We start from the raw sequence: 17,881 nt of genomic DNA, 5'->3' as shown, positions 1-17,881 counted from the left end.
ATATCCTGACATGTATTTAAAACCAATTAAAACGGAAGTGTGCATGCTGGACCAATACTAAGCTGAATGCCCTCTCAAGGGGGTTAGGGGCTGTTTAGATCAATATTGTCTGAAGTAAGAAACAACTGAATATGCTAATAGAAGAGGTTTGTTGTGTAAGCTAAGAGTCTCATACAATTTATTTTAAACTGCCTGGCACATTTCTATTCATTGACTCCTTGAAAGTGAAAGTTGTGTGCTTGATTCGAACATGGTGGCTGGCTTGTTTGATGTAGTTAACCTCTGGTACAGAATTGCACCCACCCTCTCACAGACTCACACAAAATATGTAAATGATGAGAAAAGTCACACCAATATAACACATGACATCACATCCTCACAAATAAAAAAACACCAAAAAAAAAACAACATGAGGAAAACAAACAAACCAAAGGAACTTCAAATGCTAAATGAAACAGAGCAAAAACAAATGGCATTGATGGGGATGAAAAACAACACAAATATCACCAGCTGAACCGAGTGATGCAGAGGCTTCCTTCACGTGCTTTAGCGATAAGGGCTGATGGGAGATGGAGTCATGCTTGCCATTTTTTTCCCCCAGGGGCAAATCCTCAGTTCAAACTACTCAAGCACATTCACAGGGGCACAAGGTGGAGCATGGTAATGTCGGAGAGGAGAGTGGGGAGTGGGCTGAGACTGGACGGAGAGAGTAATGGACAGAGCTCAAACACAAGAGAAAGGGGCAGGCAGGTGGCAATGGGAGGGGTGCTTGTGTTGATTTGGGATGGAGAAGAGGGCGGGGGGGGGCTGGGGAGAGTGGAGCTGAATGTTGTTTTTTTCTGATCCACCTTCATAGCCGTGCTCGGAGCAGGAGCCGTTGAGGAGGAAGAGGCCCTCCTGTCGAGTGACACTGCCACTGCTGCTGCCGCCGTGGGTGCGCTCCGTGCGGGCGTGGCAGGACGCGCTGCGGGGCAGCCGGTGCGAGAGTTCCGGCGGGCCCCAGTCCTGGCTGGCCATGCCGTCCGGCTGAGGGTGGCGGTAGCGCTGACCGGGGCTCAGGCTCTGGCGCCGCGGCAACGGGCTGCCGGACGGCCCGCGCAGGAGCGCCCCGAGCGAGGAGTGGCGCTCGGGGATGTCCGGCAGCAGCTCAGCCAGCAGACGGCGGAGGATGGTGCTGTCGGGCAGGCTGCCGCGGCGCTTCTCCGCCTGGATGTGGTCGTAGATGTCCTTCAGGGCCGAAGTCCAGCATTACACACCGAAGCTCTTGACCGCCGCAGGCGGCCGTGTTTGGAGGGCGGGCGGACGAGGCCTTCCTTCACGGAATGGCACGGGGCTGACCAGGAAGGCCAGCTTGTCCAGTCCCGAGTCGGCCTCCTCCACCCGCAGCTGTTGCTGCTGCTGCTGCTGCTGCTGGTGCCGGCGGTCCTGCTTGGCCCGTTCGTGCTTCAGCATGGTGGTGAAGCGCGTGTAGGACGCTGGGCAGTTGCCTTTGCAGGTGCTGACCAACTGTCGGTGGTGCTGGAAGTACTGGTGGTGGTGGTGGTGGTGGGGACGGAGGTGGTGGTGGTGTGGCTGGTGGTGGTGATGGAGGTGGTTGTGCCCGGGCGCGTAGAAGCTCTCTGACGACGTGAAGGAGCAGTGGTCAAAGTCGCTCTCGCTGCAGAGCGACGAGCCCTCAATCTGGATGAAGTCGCTCAGGTCGGACACCACGGCGTCCTGCTCGCTGTCCGAGTAGTCGTGCTGGTGGTGGGACGGCGGAGGCACGGGCAGACGCAGGTGGTCAGCCGTGATGTGGATGTGCACGGGCGTCGGAAGCGACAGTGGCAGCGCGGGCGGTGGCGGCTGAGGAGGGTGGGCGTTGACCCGCGGGCACTGGGGCCGACCCTCCGGCGGGTTCCTGGCTGGCGGCTCCTCGTCCAAGAAGGAGTCGGTGGAGAAGCTGCGCTTGGGGCTGGTGCTCGGACGCGAGGGTGGACGCGACCGGCCGCCCTCGGCCCCCAGGTTGGGCATCGACTTGGACTTCTGGATCATCATCTCGAACTGGGAGATGCGGTTTGGCACCATGTTCTGGGGAACCTCGTTGTTGCCGCTGCCCTGTGCGCCGGGCGAGCGGTCTTTGCGCTGCTCGCGCTCGTAGTCGTGGATGCGCGCCTTGACCGAGCAGATGACTTCGGACTTGATCATGTCGCGCCGGTTGATGTGGTGCATCCGCCGGTAGAGCTTGAGGAAGCCCGGAGTGTCGTGCGCTGACCGGTGCCGGACGCGCTCCCGGTGCCTGTCCAGACCCTCGCAGGATCCGTTCATCTCCTGGCTGGCGGCGTGCCGGAGCGAGCCAGTGCTCTCTGACCGCACCTGGTTCTCCTCAGCGCCCCTGCCCACATCCTCCGTCAGCAGGTCGTCGCAGCTCCTGGACTTGAGCTTGGGCGACGTCCCCTCCTCTGAGCCGCCGCCGACGCCACCGCTCCAGGAATCCGACTCGAGCTGGTCCGAGCGCCAGCCGTTCTCGAGATGGGAAGAGCTTCCCGAGACCGACAAGGGGACGACAGAGGCCCCGTCGTCGTTTCGGTCCACATTCTGACACGGGGGGATGGAGTCATGCAAGTTATCTGGGTCGTGACTTAAGCCATTGAAAGCGGTTGAATACATAGTGCTAAAGTCCCCACCTTAAAGGCATCCAACAAGAGCAGCATGGTAAGAAGAGAGACACACACGAACAAGACATTAACAGGTGCGCAGGGCTAGACTTGGCCAGTGGCATCAAGAGATCAAGAGAATATTCTACCCAGAAGCAGAACTGGAGAGAGACTATGACTACGCGAGAGGCAAGCTCCCTTTGAAGCAGCAAAGACCACTATTGAAAGGCCACAGGCTAGACTCACCACGACTCCATCATAAACACTAAATTATTCATCCCAAGAGCTAATGCTTGTAGGGGTGGAGAGACCCCTTTTTTAACAGACCCCTTTTTTTTCCCTTTCTTTGTGTTAAAATGCAAAACACTGCTACATGACTGTGCTTTCCTTTTGTTCTGTAAATGCATCTCCCCCTCCAGCTCGCCCTCTCTCTCCAGTGAGCCGTGTTGTGGTTGTTAGTTGTTGTTGTTTGTTTGCTTCTGAAGAGCAGAATGTAGGTCACGCCGCTGCTTACCTTTGGATCTGGCGGGGGAGGAGGAGGTGGAGCTGCTCAGGGGCTTCTTCTGGGTGTAGCCGGCGCGGTGTGGCTCAGTGCTCTGGGTGTAGCCGGTGCGGGGCGGCTCAGTGCTCTGGGTGTAGCCGGCGCGGGGCGGCTCAGTGCTCTGGGCGTAGGCGCTCCGTGGTGGGTTGGCAATCGGGGCGTAGCCAGCACGGGGGGGTTCGGCGCTTTGGGCGAAGCCGGCACGGGGCGTCTCGGCGAGGAGGAGGGAGCTCGGGTGGCTAACGCTCTGGGGCACACTCTGGCTGCTGTGCGGCCGCGGCTGGCTGGACGTCGGCTCCGACTTTCGCCTCTTACGGTTGTCACTGGCAGAACTATGATTACAGGGCATGATAAGAATAAGGTATTATGAGTACATTTACTACAGTAACACATGACAGTAATGTTTATTGTAAATATTCATGCAACACTGTTTAACTACATGACAATATGGCATCTTGTGAGACTATGGTTTAATAATTCTGTGACGGGGAGATTGTCTCTTGTGTTGTTTGCCATAATCAGACACAGTGACACATGGACCAACTGAATACATTGGAACAAAGCCTGAGGGTATTTCTGTTAAATCTGAAACACAATGTAAGAGATCATAATGTCACCTCACAAGGTCTACAACCTGCAGTCATTTGTACTGTACACTACAGAAAGGACTAGGAATCATTATAGCAGCAATTTTGCACCTCCATTAAAAACTTGCATTACACATTATATGCTTGTATTCATTTGTAACTCTCACAATGGATTTATAAAATAACTTCAACTGTGGCCACAGCTGGCTTGAAACTGCACCTGCATCAGAGAGGTGAAATGTACAACACACACACACACACACACACACACACACACACACACACACACACACAGACACACAAACACACACACACTCTGGGAACATTGCGACATATATCATTGGTCATGACAGGGCCAAACTGCTAGGAGGCTCTGACAGGAGTGTGGAGTCCAAATGTCCTCAAACCACCACATGCACACGCACCGCGCGCACACACACACACACACACACACACACACACACACACACACACACACACACACACACACACACACAAACCAATATACAATATATACACACAAACCAGTATATTTATAGGGTAAATGCATATGCAATATAATTTATTCACACAATCTAAATGTTAATCTAAATGTTCTCACAACGTTAGCATATGAAAGTGAGAGCGCAGGCTTGGCTTACCTTGATGGTCGCTCCAGACTCCTTTCTGTTGGGGCTGGATACAAGGGAGCCTGAAAGAAAATCACCGACAAAACAACAGTGACTTCCTCTCTCACAGTTCACTTCATGTAAAACGCAGCCTCTTAATTGGCAGCCAAGGCTGCTTGTGAAAGCACTGGAGCTCCTCTGGAGACACTGCCTGCTGGATTCTCCCAGTGGTGTCAACAACATCTCAACCCTTGCTTTGTCTGGCGGTCTCAACATGTCTGCCTATTCTTATAGGATGAAAGACATAAAAAAACCAAAAAAAAACCAATAAGAACCTCTGAGAATCCTCCCTCCTGTGCGCATGCCTCCACTTACCAGCGTTGCGACGTCGTACAGGGCGGGGAACTCCTTGTACGCATGGCTGGAGTAGACAATCATTTCCCCCCTTCCTCGTCGAGGCCCTAGGGCAGGATCAGCAGCTACTGAACAGGCCCCCTGCTCTCGCTCCCTCTCTCCCTCGTCCCCCTCTCTCCTCTCCTCTCCTCTCCTTTCCTTTTACCCCTCTCTCTCTCTTCTCTCCACTCCTTTCCTTTCACCCCTCTCTCTCCCTCTCTCTCCCTCCCTCTCTCTCTCTCTCCCCCCTCTCTCCCTCTCTCTCTCCCTCTCCACAGGCAGTGGACCCCTCGGTCACTGTGCGTGTCTTTTTTAAACCGCCGTGTTATAAGTAGGCCCCACCATGTGTGGCAGCCGGAATGCGACCGCGGGGCTGTGACACATTTGTGGGAAGGCAACATAAATATGGGTTCCTAAGTGGCAGTTGGCCCCTCAAGCCGGCTCTTAATTGGGCCGCAAAGCCCCCGCGCCACCACGTTAAGGAGCTCCCTCTATGGGTCCTGTGGTAGACTTCCAACCATAACTGTGATTGTAGACACCCCTCGACACACACTGTGTTTCTCTCACACCGTCAAATTGTTGTTTCTACCTTTGCTCTGAACTGTAGGGCATCATTTTGACCATGCTGTGGGTTTCTACTGCGGAAAAATGTTCAAATTGAATGCGACATTCTAGCGGCATTTCCACTAATGCAAGCCAGTCCCAATCAATCCAAAAGGAAATGCATTTGCAAATGGATATGTTCTACACATTCATTACAGTGCAAGGTTTCTGATTATTTCCCCCATGGGGAAATGCACTGTTGGTGACAACAATAAAGGATGCGACTTTCAATATGTTGGAAATGCGAGCTGGCTATTTTTGCATGGACAGAAAAAAAAAAACTTGTGATGTGTGTAATGTGATCCAGAACACCCACGCAGGAGAGCAGCACACTTCAACAGAATGTCAACAGGTCCCCTGACTTGCTAAAGCCACTCTGGAGAAACACTCAGACAGAAACACTGGCGTGAATTGGAATAGACTGAGGCACTTCCTCATTCTACATTAGAGGATAGCCAATGCAAGTTGTAATCAATTAAGGAATTTGATATTTACATTCTCAAACATGACCTCATTACTGCACCTTACTTGGCAATTGACCTTGATGAGCAAATGAGGAGAGGAAGGTTCATTAGAGAAGACGCATACCTGTCAACACTCACGTTTTTCCCGGGTTTCTCCCGTATTTCAAGGTCATCTCCCAGCACCCTCCCGTTTTGTTATTTCTCCCGGAAAACACCCGTAATTTGCATGGCCATCAAACTTCATTTTAAAATCATTGATCCATTCAGGTTGCCAGATTGTGTATGAAATACACCCTACACATACACGATCACTTAGTTTCAATTTCAACCGTTTTGTCATAGGCTAAAACCTGGCAAGCCAAAACCCAAATAAGGAAGCGGGTGCCAACTGCGCAGCCTGAGTCTCGTCGTAAGCAAGCGGGCTAGTTGAATGGCCTACTCCAGAACATGCTGTTGTGAACTAGCTGTTGGGAATTTAATTGATTAACACATCACATAAACTGTTATTGAGTGTTGTTGATACACTGAACTTGTTCCCTCTGAACCAAATCTGACAGCAAGCAGCTTTGGAGTTTTGGAAGTAGGCTGCAGGCAGGCAGCTGGTGGATACATAACTGGCATGCGTAAGGTAATGGTAAGGTAAAAGCAACGACCGAAATGCAGTGTTGAAACACGTGTATGAAACGTATTAAATATGCAAACACAGATCCGGTATAAACACTGACCCCCCCCGGAAAAAAAATCTCCCGTTTTTGGAAAGCTAAATGTTGACAGGTATGAGAAGATGTGGTGTAGCTTCTTAATGCTCCACACACTTGCAGCTTCTTTTATTACTTTAAATGTCTGTGGTGCTCATTCTGTCTCTCTTTCTTTGGGATTGTCTTTGTCAAATGCGCGCGCACACACATTTTCTCTCTCTCTCACGCACAAACGCACGCACGCACACACACACACAAACACACACACACTGTTTACCTCTGCCTTGGCTCGATGTACACTCTCTGGGTTATAATCAAGGCGTTTTTTGGGAGGCTTTGGCCAGAACAGATGGGCAGGAGGACAGAGAGGAGACGGGATGAGATGGCATGAAGTCAATGCAGGGGAGGAAAACAAGGACAGTTACACACAACCCAGGACTGCTCAGTACACTTAGAGAGGTGCTACACACACACACACACACACACACACACACACACACAAACACAAACACACACCACATGACCAAGTGGAAACCAAAAACATGCTAATCTAGTGCGACTACTACCACACGCAAGGCCACAGCACACACATATCACACAAGCAAATTAGCTCAAAGCGGTAAAATGTGTGTATTTTAATATGTATCTGTGCAAGTCTTACAATGGAGATAAATAGAATCATGTGCTTCTCTTTTAGTTGTCCAGTTAACAGTCCTATGTTTAGGTGCAATATCCTAGTCCGAATAATGAAGACACACACTTGCAGAGGACAGAAGGGTCAAACTCAAAGGGCCTGTTGAGAGGGTTTGCAGGAAAAACGAGTAACGAGTGCATTTGGTCATCTAATTCATCTTCACCTTTTTGTTTAAAAAGACGGGATTACTGCGCTGAATCCAAGTGTTAGCCACACATGCAACTTGGCGATCGCGTGACCCTTTCAGCCACAGAGCAACCCATAAGGGGACATTTCCCTTCAAAAGGTCTGTCGCTAAAAGTCCCATTATGAACACACGCCACTTTCTAGCAAACACACACATACACACTATTCTAGTGCTCCTGTGCGCTCAACACACACACACAGTGGCAATCATGCACACTATTTTAGTGCTCCTGTGCGCTCAACACACACACAGTTGTGGCAATCATGCACACTATTCTAGTGCTCCTGTGCGCTCAACACACACTTCAGCGTCACACAGCTTTAAAGTACAACACAGTTGACTAACGTGGCAGAGGGAGGGAGCAGGCTTTCTCCATTTCAGCTGACATGATCATTTGTTTTTGTGCACTACCACTACACTACATGGTAGTGGGCATGGTCAACTGTGCCAAATATTGAGTGCTCCTTTTCGACTGCCATTTTAGGTCTCACCACACACCAGCAATATCAACCACAACAATCAGTTTTGACATGGTAATGGTGATTTACAGTCTACATGTTCAAAAGCAAAAACTCACTCCACACAAAGTACTGATCTATGTCTGGAGGCACTAACGCCTGTATTACAGTATTGGCCATCGTGCAAGAACAAGACACATTTGGGTTCTTCTGATGTACATAAAGCACACACACAGCTAGAATAGAGAATAGTGGTCAAATAATGCTTCAAGGGCCTACAATTTCTGTCTCTTCATAGGCTTTAACCCTGTCCCTCAAATGAAAGAAATTAATGTGTCAGAAAACATATGAGACAGGTGAACCTAGATCAGTACTTGTTCAGAGAACATATGACATAGAGAGGAACCTAGATCACTTGTTCAGAGAACATATGACACAGATGAACCTAGATCTAGACTGAAGACAAAACAGTTCTCAGATGCCTTCTGCTAACTGCACTGAGTTACAAATTCTGAATCTGCCTGTAAATTATTCTATCTTGTGTCTTTTATTTTGTCTTTTTAATCATTCTTTATTTTTTAAACGATTTTACCTTGTGCGTTTTTATGTTTTCTTTTTTATTATGATATTTACCTTTTAAACTATTCTTTGACTATTGCCTTTCTATGCTTTTATCAGCTATGCCTGTTTGTTTTTGTTTATGTAAAGCACATTGAATGACCTCTGACTTGACTAGATCAGTACTTATTCAAAGTGCAATATCCAGCTGCATGCATTCTCAACACAACAAAGCAGCCTGTCTCTGCAGATATACCACAAGCCTGAGAAGTGCACACACACACATACACACACACACACACAGTCAGCTAGCCTGCAGGCCACTTACCGGCCGTCCAAACTCCAGCTCAGAAAAGAACTTATACCAGGGCTCATTCTCTAAGTCTAACTCATCTAGGTCTATATGACCCGTCTGAAGAGAGGGAGGGAGAGAGGGATGAGAAGGAGAGAGAGGAGAAGGAGAAAAAATGACAGAAGTGAGCAGTATGTACTCACACACTCACACACACACACATGCTCACACTTAGAGGTAAGTTTTGTGATAAAACAAGACAGCAGAGAAATGAGATGAAGGATGAGGGACTGATTAATTATGCAGGTCCACGGAGTCTGCTGATTAATTACTGTACAACTTCAGAACCCGTCTCTTTAGAGACCTCCATCTTTTTTTTTAATGAATTATGCAGTTTTTCAATGCGGATTCTTTTTCATAGACCACTGAGGCTTGACATTCTGTTGCACAAACACAATCAATCCACCAGGGGGCAGTGTGGCACTGAGGATTTGTTGCCTTTGTGCACAAAAAAACAGAAACAGAAACATTGACAGAAGAACACGTCCTCCCTCTGGCGTGTGCGCTACACTCCCTTGATGCCTGTGCAACTTAGTACATTTGTACAGATTCAGAATTCCACTGATCATGTGATGAGAGGAATTTCAAGCAGTCAAAGTCTGTGGCTGGGAGCAATACTACAGCAACTATGCAATAAGTAATGAAGCTATGCATCATCTTAGGAGGAAGCCTTCTGAAGGCTGACTTTGAGTTACTCCACTTCTGGGAATTTGAGTACCAAAGAGGTGTGCGGGAACACTCCTCTACAGAGTGACAGAGGCAGGAACAAAACAAAACAACCTGATTACTTTGGGGTGTGGTTCTAATGCCAGATTGATTAATTGATCAAATCCCAAATGTAATGCATGCTTGGTCAGCCTGTGGGAAATTAACTCTTGACAGGGAGTTTACGTGAACATCATTATACAGCAATTACAAAAAGCTAAGCCATGTGCACGACAGCCTCTATATCACGGCCTCCTCAGAGACCAACAAAAACAGCAACCTCAGCACTGATGCATTGTGGGCCTGAGCCTGCGGGTCAATAGGGGCACCAGGGGCAGGCAGTGCGGCTGCAGTGGCTATCTCATCAGTATCGGCATTACCACCACCCCCATCTCCTTACTCAAGGCTAAGAATCCATCTTGTGTCTGCAGCTCAGGCCTGCTATTGAGAAGGAGCCCTGGGCCTAAGGAAAGGCGGCTTCTGTGTGCGCTCAGGAGTACAAGGGAAAAAAAACAAGAAAACAAGAGAAAAGCCTGCCCAGGATCCGTGACTCATTTCAGCCACTTCACCTGACGAGGGCTGCGGCTGCTCAGCAGAGTGCGCCGGCTGCTGCTCGCGTCCTAAAAAAAGACGGCCGCCATTCTCTACTGAGGTGACCGCACGGCGGAGAGAGAGAGAGAGAGAGAGAGAGAGAGAGAGAGAGAGAGAGAGAGAGAGAGAAAAGAAGCCAGGGATTGTAGTCCAGTGAGCCCACTTACTGCTCTCTCCTGCTCCAAGATGGAGGATTTGCCCGGCTCGTACTCGAAGATGCTCCTGGGCTCGGCGCGGTACTTGCGAGTATCTACTTTTCGGTCAGGAGGTCCCCAGTCATTCCTGAGAAGAAAGAGATAGAGAAAGAGATAGAGAAAGAGAGAGAGAGAGAGAGAGAGAGAGAGAGAGAGAGAGAAAACAACAGTCACAACTGAAAGAGTAGGACACCATTATCTTTACACAGGAAGTTGCCCAGGTAGGCAGTCTGGGAACACAATTAATGTACACAATACTCATGGATAGTCAGGGATAACCAAAGGCTCAACTCGCCAGATATGACAGAATCTATGAAATATCATACTCTCCTGAGCTCTGAGCTTCACCTAATGCTGCAACATGATCTTCACTATGTCTATGTGTGGGGTTAAGGTTAAGGTTGGGGTTGGGGTCAGGGGTCGGCATGGAAAGTCCTGCTCACAACATGTCTGGCGTGCTGAGGTCTTGCTCGCGCTCCTTCTCGCGCTCGCGGGTCCGAGGGTGAGTGTGAGAGTGAGGCTGAGAGGGAGCTGGCGAGGCGTGGGGCACCGGGGACGGCGTGCTGCTCTTCTGGAAGGTGTATGTGCCGTTGTCTGACGCGCTCTTCGGGAGGGGTCTGTACGTGTGGGTCTGGGGTGCTGGGTGGGCCTGGATGGAGTTGGTAGTGCCACGCTTCTCTGAGGACAGAAGATAGATAGATAGATAGATAGATACTTTATTGATCCCCAAGGGGAAATTCCAGAAGGTGCATATCAGTACATGATGATGAACTGGAGAGGATATTTGGCCTATGTGACACATATACACACAAAAATGAGCAAAACAAATATGAAAAATGACAATGACATGAAACTTACCACTGCTACTAATTGGATAAACATTCTGTGTGTTTACATAATCATCTGTAACATGAAAGAAAAAAACAATGTTCAAAATCTGAATGATAGAAAGAATATGCTGAAAGCTTAATTGAAAGAAACCGTTCAAAACCTTTTTGACAGAAAGAATATGCTTAAAGTCTAGCTGACAGAAGGAATATGTTCAAAACTCCATTGACAGAAAGAATATGCTCAAAACCTAATTGACAGGATTTAAGCCAAGACTTCAGCCAAACTGGCCTTCTCTGCTGCGTTGAGTTAGGGGAGTAAATCTACTAATTGCCTGGCACCTAATGCTTGATAAAGTGACGGCTAAGAGGCTTATGGAATGAGATAATTAAAGGATGATAATGAGGCAGACAGAAGGCCGAGGTCGTGTGTCATTCTGGTCCATTTGGTCTGATCCCTGACCTCTTCTAATCCACGAGGTCAGCCTGCACTGGCAGTTATCGTTGTTGGGGCTGCACAGTCAGTTTCCAGTAACGATGGCACCCCCACAACGTAATCCGTCAACTGCTGAGCAAAGCCTTTTTATTGTCGCTCGTTTCTGTCGATGCTGGGCAAGTCCTTGCAGTGCAGACGCATGCGTTGTTCTGCAGTGGCAAATTCTGACCACATGGTATGGTGAATAGTACAGTGGCTAAGCTTTTCGTTTGGGACATTTACTGTCAGTTATCAGTCACTGAGGAGGCCTGTTTGTGATTGCCATTATCCACTTATCCACACACTAAGCTTCTGTTAGCCCCTCTTGTTAATCACCATAGCCATCCATCATTTCTATTTGCTTATTGTTTGTTTAAGATCTGCCAGAAAAAAAACATGGAACTCGTATGTGATGGATGATGGCAGAACAGATGTTTTGGTAGGTTTATGTCTAAACACGCCCCCACCCCTCCCCTCAAACACTGTTTTTATTGTGGTGGTCAGAGTCTTACCTGTTCTGGGTACAACGTGAATCTGCTTGAACATGGTCTTGTACCAGTCCTTCGGCCTGTCCACACTCTGGAGGGAGAGAGGGGAGGCAAACACAAGGTGGAAAGACAAACAAAAAAGTTGTAATAGTCACCACATTGTAGTCGTGCTTATCAAAGCTCACTGTGTACACATCCTGAAGCCCCATCATAGATACAGGCCCTCTACTGCTGTTATATAGACACACTGCACTATCAGGCTGCAGTTGGCCGTGGTAGCTTGTCAATATCACTGAACTTAGCAGCCCCCATATTCTCCCAGAGGCTAAATAAAACCCTCTCTGGGAAAAAGCTATTTGCAACCAGGACTCTGGGGGTTGGCTCGATCCAGATGGCCAAAGATTGATTCGAGATTAATGCCATAGTTACCAATTACAGACGCAGCTGTGGGCTATGGATGTCCACATCTCAGTGGACAGCCATTCACTGACTATGCAGGACTTTATGGTCTCTTGCTTTTGGTTCGTCAAGAGTTTTAGTGAGATAAAAAAATATGGTGTTTACTTGGATGGAAACTGTCCAATACAAAACACTATAAAAGGGCACAACATTTTATGAATGCAATGCAGTGCTTTACCAGATGTTACAGATGTTTCCTTCTGAGCGTGATACATCTCCCTAATCTCAGTCTTATCTGGCTGTAGCATCATTACATTTCGCTATACAGTCAAACAAACACAAAGCTTTCAAAACAACACAGAACAAGTCTTTCTATAGGATGCTCTCATTCAAACATTCACGACGACTGACCGTTCGAATGGCGATAGGTATGCCGGACTCATCCACGGGGCCGATCCCAGTGTAGTGTTGAGGCTTTAGCGAGGGTGTTTTCCTGGCCTCCTCCTCTCTCTCCTGGACAGGAGCTGGAGCTGGAGCTGGCGATGTTGCGGGAGCCGCGGGGGCTGTGCTGGCCTGGACAGGACCACTGCTGGGATCTGTGGAGGCAGAGGAGCAGGGAGGGAGGGAAGGGGGGTGGTGAGCGCTGCGATCAGGTTGGATAACTGGAGTTTGCGGCTGTGCTGTTTAGACTAGTCCACGCTCCCATTGTTGATTGCTGGAGAGCGTAGATGGCGTCCGTGTATCCTCTCTGTCATAGATGATACAGGGATTATGGCAGCAGCTTGAGAGAGAGAGAGAGAGAGAGAGAGAGAGAGAGAGAGAGAGAGAGAGAGAGAGAGAGAGAGAGAGAGAGATCCCGCTCAGGTCTGAACCGCTCCCAGGCGAAGCGTTGAATGGGGAGAAAATGGGAGAGATGTTGTGAGCGAGCAAAATCTCGCAATCCGTTCCCCCCAGCCCGCAAAAAAAAAAAATGGCTGTGGCTCTGATCCTCAGACAATAGAAAGCCTCATAAACACACACACACACACACACACATACACAAACACAAACATAAACTCTACGCACACACACAGACACACTAATCCGACTACTGCAGGCCCCCTCCCCTCCACTCTGACCCCCTGCCAAAAACACTCCGTCACTCAGATTTGCACTTAATCCCGTCACTTGCTGCATGGGATTAGACCGATCACTCGTTGCAGGGTGGGGGGCACCACCAAGCCAGCGTCAATGAGGCATCTGCACCCACCCCGCCGGCATTTCTGCCATCTGTGCCCGGGCAGAGCTCTGCAGTGCCCCCTGTGCCAGTTAGCACCACGTCCGCGCCCTGGCACGACATCTGATAACTTGTGAGTGCGGTAGGTCAGAGATATCTCAATGTTCACAACTGCTGCCACCCAGCGCTAGCGACGCGAGACACCATCGTGGCATTTCTCAGAAAAGGTGAGAAAAAAAAAACAGAAACGCTTGAGCGGCATGTTTGGAATTTCTCCGATGACGTCTTTCCAGACTAGGTTGCCTAAAAAGCAAAACACTGAGGAATGTGTGCTGTTTGTTTCTAAACTGCCAGTCGCTGGCGAAGGCTAAATACCATCTGGCTTTTGTGGGCTTTCCTGTGATTAGTGGGAGAGGGAGCCGATACTGACCGGTGCTCCGGTGGGACGCCGACAGGAGCGACAGGCCCTGGCTGAAGGCTGGCGGCGGCGGGTACGCAGACGGAGAGAAAGGCCTCTGGAGGTGGAGGCTGTGGCCGCTTCCTGGCACACCGAGGCTCCCGTTCACCGCCATCTGGCCCTGAGCCAGGAAGGAAAGGTGAGGAGAGGGGAAAGGCAGAGAAAGAGACAAGTGTGTGTGTGTGTGTGTGTGTGTGAGAGAGAGAGAGAGAAGTGTGTGTGTGTGTGTGTGTGTGTGTGTGTGTGTGAGAGAGAGAGAGAGAGAGAAGTGTGTGTGTGTGTGTGTGTGTGTGTGAGAGAGAGAAGTGTGTGTGTGTGTGTGTGTGTGTGTGTGTGTGTGTGTGTGTGTGTGTGTGTGTTTTGTGTGTGTGTGAGAGAGAGAGAAGTGTGTGTGTGTGTGTGTGTGTGTGTGTGTGTGTGTGTGTGTGTGTGTGTGTGTGTGAGAGAGAGAGAGAGAGTGTGTGTGTGTGTGTATGTGTGTGTGACAGAGAAAGAGAGGGAAAGAAAGATAGGGAGGGAGAAAGAGAGAGAGAGAAAAAGAAAAAGAAGGCTCAAACACAAGGAATAATTATATCCATTAAACATTCCCTGTGGTGGCAGTTAGAACTGTGCAACGTATTTATGAAATCACTGTGCTGTGGCGGAGGTGAGGCTCGTAACAACTACACTAAACAGCACCCTGTGATGGGGAGCCTTTTACCGCCCAGCGCCTGTCAGCATCAGAGTAATTACCAAGTGACAACTAGCAACCCGACTCTAGAGGCTTACCCAGTGACAACTAGCACCCCGACTACCCAGTGATGTTAGTGGGGAGAGAGAGAAGATTAGGGGTCGGCTGTGTTGTGACTGGACACACATACATACTGTCATGGCTAACATAGGTTTAGTCAGAATTAATAAACGATTATAGGACAGTGTTGCTGCTGCTCTTTCTGTTAACTTGTTAACTTAATTTAGTCCAATGAAGACGAGAGAAGCATGGAAATGTGATTGAGGAAAACAAACACTAGTAGGACGGACAAGAAGGATTGAGAGGAGCAGGATTAAGTTGTTTGCTCTGCAGTAATGATGTTAGCCCCCCCACACACACACACTAAATTTGGCACCAATGATTACCAGCACATTATGGGTTTGAGGAGAAGCAGGATCTGTAAGGCAAAGGTGATTAGTAGTTGCCCTGAGTTTCCCCTGAGGGGGCAGGAAGGCAAATGAAACAGAAAAAGAGGCACCGAGACCTTAGGCAGTTTAGGATGGAGACACCTAGGAGTGTGTCAAAGAAAGCACCTGTCAATCATAGAGCAGGGGAGGAGGCTCAGTGCCCAAGGGCTTAACATGTCATGTGTGATGGAGAGATCAAAAGGAATGGAAGAAGACAGAGAGAGAGAGAGAGAGAGAGAGAGAGAGAGAGAGAGAGAGAGCAAAGACACCAGGACGGAAAGCAACTGGAGTGAGTGGTGGTAGAAAGAGTAAAAATGTCAATAAAAGGAAAGAAGAAGAAGGAACATTGAAAAGAGATGAGAGATGACTTCTGAAGTGAGGCAGACGTGAACTCAAAACCACAAGACAGGACAGGAGGTGAGAGACCCAAGGGCCAGTGCGTGAGCGCTGCAGAAGTGGAAGGAGAAGCCTGGTGTATATTTACATTAGCGGAGCTTGAAGAGCGTTAGGGTGTCGCCGGTGAACGCCGAAGCCTGGCTGAGCCGCCGGGACGGGTGGGCAAGCCGGCCCCGGCCCGCCTCCGAGCCCTGGCAGGCCCGCAGCTCCTCCAGCAACGCGGCCGACACGTCGCTCTGCAGGCTGCGCACCGAGTACTGGCTGAGGGCCGACGCCGCGCCGCCACCCTGGGCCGCCCGCGGGTCACCCAGGGGGGCCGCGAGAGGAAGGCTCAGCGGGGGCGGAGGAGGGGGGAACGGGCCGTCGAGCTCCACCACCTGCTCGGACGGGGGGCGGAGGAGGAGGGGGAGGTTGGGGGGCGGCGGGACGCCCCACGGGGGCTGCGGAGCTCCTGCGGCGGCAGAGGAGGGCGCCGGCCAGCGGGTGGACGAAGCCTCGGGCTAAACGGAGAGAAGAGGAGAGAGGAGAAGAGAAGAAGAGAGGAGAAAAGCAGCAAAGAGTGAAAACGTGATGGCTGAGCCACGAGCATCAGGAAAGCCTGAGAGATCCCACAGGCTAGAGAGTGCGACTACCACATGAGAGATGATCAGTGATGATCAGTGAAAGCAAATTGTGAACTTAAGCAAATGAATACAATGAAATACATGAGTGGCAAGGCATGGCAAAGCCTGTTAAGGTTGGGTCTGTGAAAAGAAATGAGGGTTCAAAATATTGTAATGGAACAAAAAAACATCCCATTTGATGAGTCCATCATTTCCTTGCTGGTGCTGCATAAGAGACTGAGAGTGTGATGGATTAACATGAAAACACAACAGGAGAGAGGCATTTTGTTATGAAAGCTCTGAGAGGATTATGTATGTATGTGGCCTATTTTCTTTGCATAAACCTTTCTGAAATCTGAGCTAAATCTAAGTTACATTTCTGCAAACCTCTTTCATGAGAGCGGGAAGATGTACTCTGACACTCCCATTGAATTGTTTATATCTCTGGGAGAATCTTCAGAGATTTGCGTTTCATCTCCACTTACTTTTGAAACATTTTCCCAGAGGGGGAAGAAGTTCAGGGGATTTGAAATTATTAGGACTGAAACTGTCTCACAATGCACTTCATACATCAGCAACTTTTTACCATGAGTTGCAAAAATCCACTCAGCTTCACTTTTTGAGAGCTACTGAACAAGCATTAGTCTTTAATGAGTTAGTTTGCTCTACAATGGCACAGCATGAGACAAGTATATGGCTCTAATATGGCACGGCATACTGTCTGTATGAGTAAGTACAACAAGTAATGGTGGGTACTTGTTAGTCTCAAAACAGTTTGAAACACTTGAGTACCGCGTGTGCCCGGGTAGTGGGCAGCGGTGGACGGGACGATGCCCATGGGACCACAGGCTCCAGGCGCCGAGGCTGGGCTGATGGGCTGGGCTTGACTCGGATGGAGAGGCAAGACACATGCCGTCCAGGCTGCGGGTCGTCGGGCCTCCAGCTGGTCAGCTGCTGGTCAGCGACAACAGGCACACTCTGTGTGGCTTGTCGCTCTGCGGCTGGGGAGACGCTCCCTCCTCCTACCTGAACGTTAACGGACAGTGCTCTGGCATCAGCCGCTGGGCTTGGTGTAGTAGTGCGGCCTCTGACCAGAGGCCCACGAGAGCTGCTCTCAGAGAAAGTGTAGGAGTAGTGTGTGAAGGGTGAGCACGTGGGGGAGGCCACTGGGCCTTTATGACCTGACTGAGTGGACTGAGGGAGATGAGATGGACACCCGCCGAGAGCCGACGGCAACTGAAAGCTGTCTCTCCGTAGGGGTGGAACCTTCAGATAATGAGCAAAACAACCAACACAAAAGAGACGCAAACAAAAAGGCAACAAAAACTTGAACAAAATAAGAGGTCAACAAAGAAATGAAATGTCAACAAATATCTGAATGCAGGTCAATACAACCGTTATATCCAGCAATTATTAAAGGCATAGGTGAAGCATTGCAAGCTTTGTCCCTTTTTTAGTAAATTCATATCCTAAGCAGATGGCCCTGAAATATGTGACATGGTGCATTAGCCTTCAAATGCCCTTACATAGTCATTCTCAGAATTCCTAAAGCAGGCATGTTTAGGTTGGCAGCCAAAGGACTAAGCTGAGCAGATCT

General features: G+C 49.4%; 1 protein-coding gene across 2 annotated transcripts in view; it reads right to left on the bottom strand.

Annotated features, from left to right (window-relative positions):
• Window positions 1–17,881, bottom strand: part of sorbs2b (sorbin and SH3 domain containing 2b) — a 52,150-nt gene that overhangs the window by 12,966 nt on the left and 21,303 nt on the right. The window contains exons 7-18 of one of the 2 annotated variants that reach the window (XM_048230735.1): window positions 17,077–17,550; window positions 14,102–14,249; window positions 12,867–13,051; window positions 12,081–12,147; window positions 11,125–11,169; window positions 10,710–10,944; window positions 10,240–10,354; window positions 8,753–8,836; window positions 6,805–6,861; window positions 4,403–4,452; window positions 3,249–3,506; window positions 3,148–3,215 (exon numbers count right to left, since the gene is read on the bottom strand). In XM_048230735.1, the coding sequence (XP_048086692.1) occupies window positions 3,148–3,215; window positions 3,249–3,506; window positions 4,403–4,452; window positions 6,805–6,861; window positions 8,753–8,836; window positions 10,240–10,354; window positions 10,710–10,944; window positions 11,125–11,169; window positions 12,081–12,147; window positions 12,867–13,051; window positions 14,102–14,249; window positions 17,077–17,550 (1,786 nt within the window). Of the gene's footprint in view, window positions 1–3,147; window positions 3,507–4,402; window positions 4,453–6,804; window positions 6,862–8,752; window positions 8,837–10,239; window positions 10,355–10,709; window positions 10,945–11,124; window positions 11,170–12,080; window positions 12,148–12,866; window positions 13,052–14,101; window positions 14,250–17,076; window positions 17,551–17,881 lie in introns of both variants that reach the window. The other variant, XM_048230734.1, reaches the window with a different exon arrangement.

This window comes from Alosa alosa, chromosome 21, assembly GCF_017589495.1.
Source record: "Alosa alosa isolate M-15738 ecotype Scorff River chromosome 21, AALO_Geno_1.1, whole genome shotgun sequence".
NCBI classification, from domain to species: domain Eukaryota; kingdom Metazoa; phylum Chordata; class Actinopteri; order Clupeiformes; family Clupeidae; genus Alosa; species Alosa alosa.
Note: the sequence above shows the minus strand (reverse complement) of the source record. Positions and strands in the feature narration are given on the sequence as shown.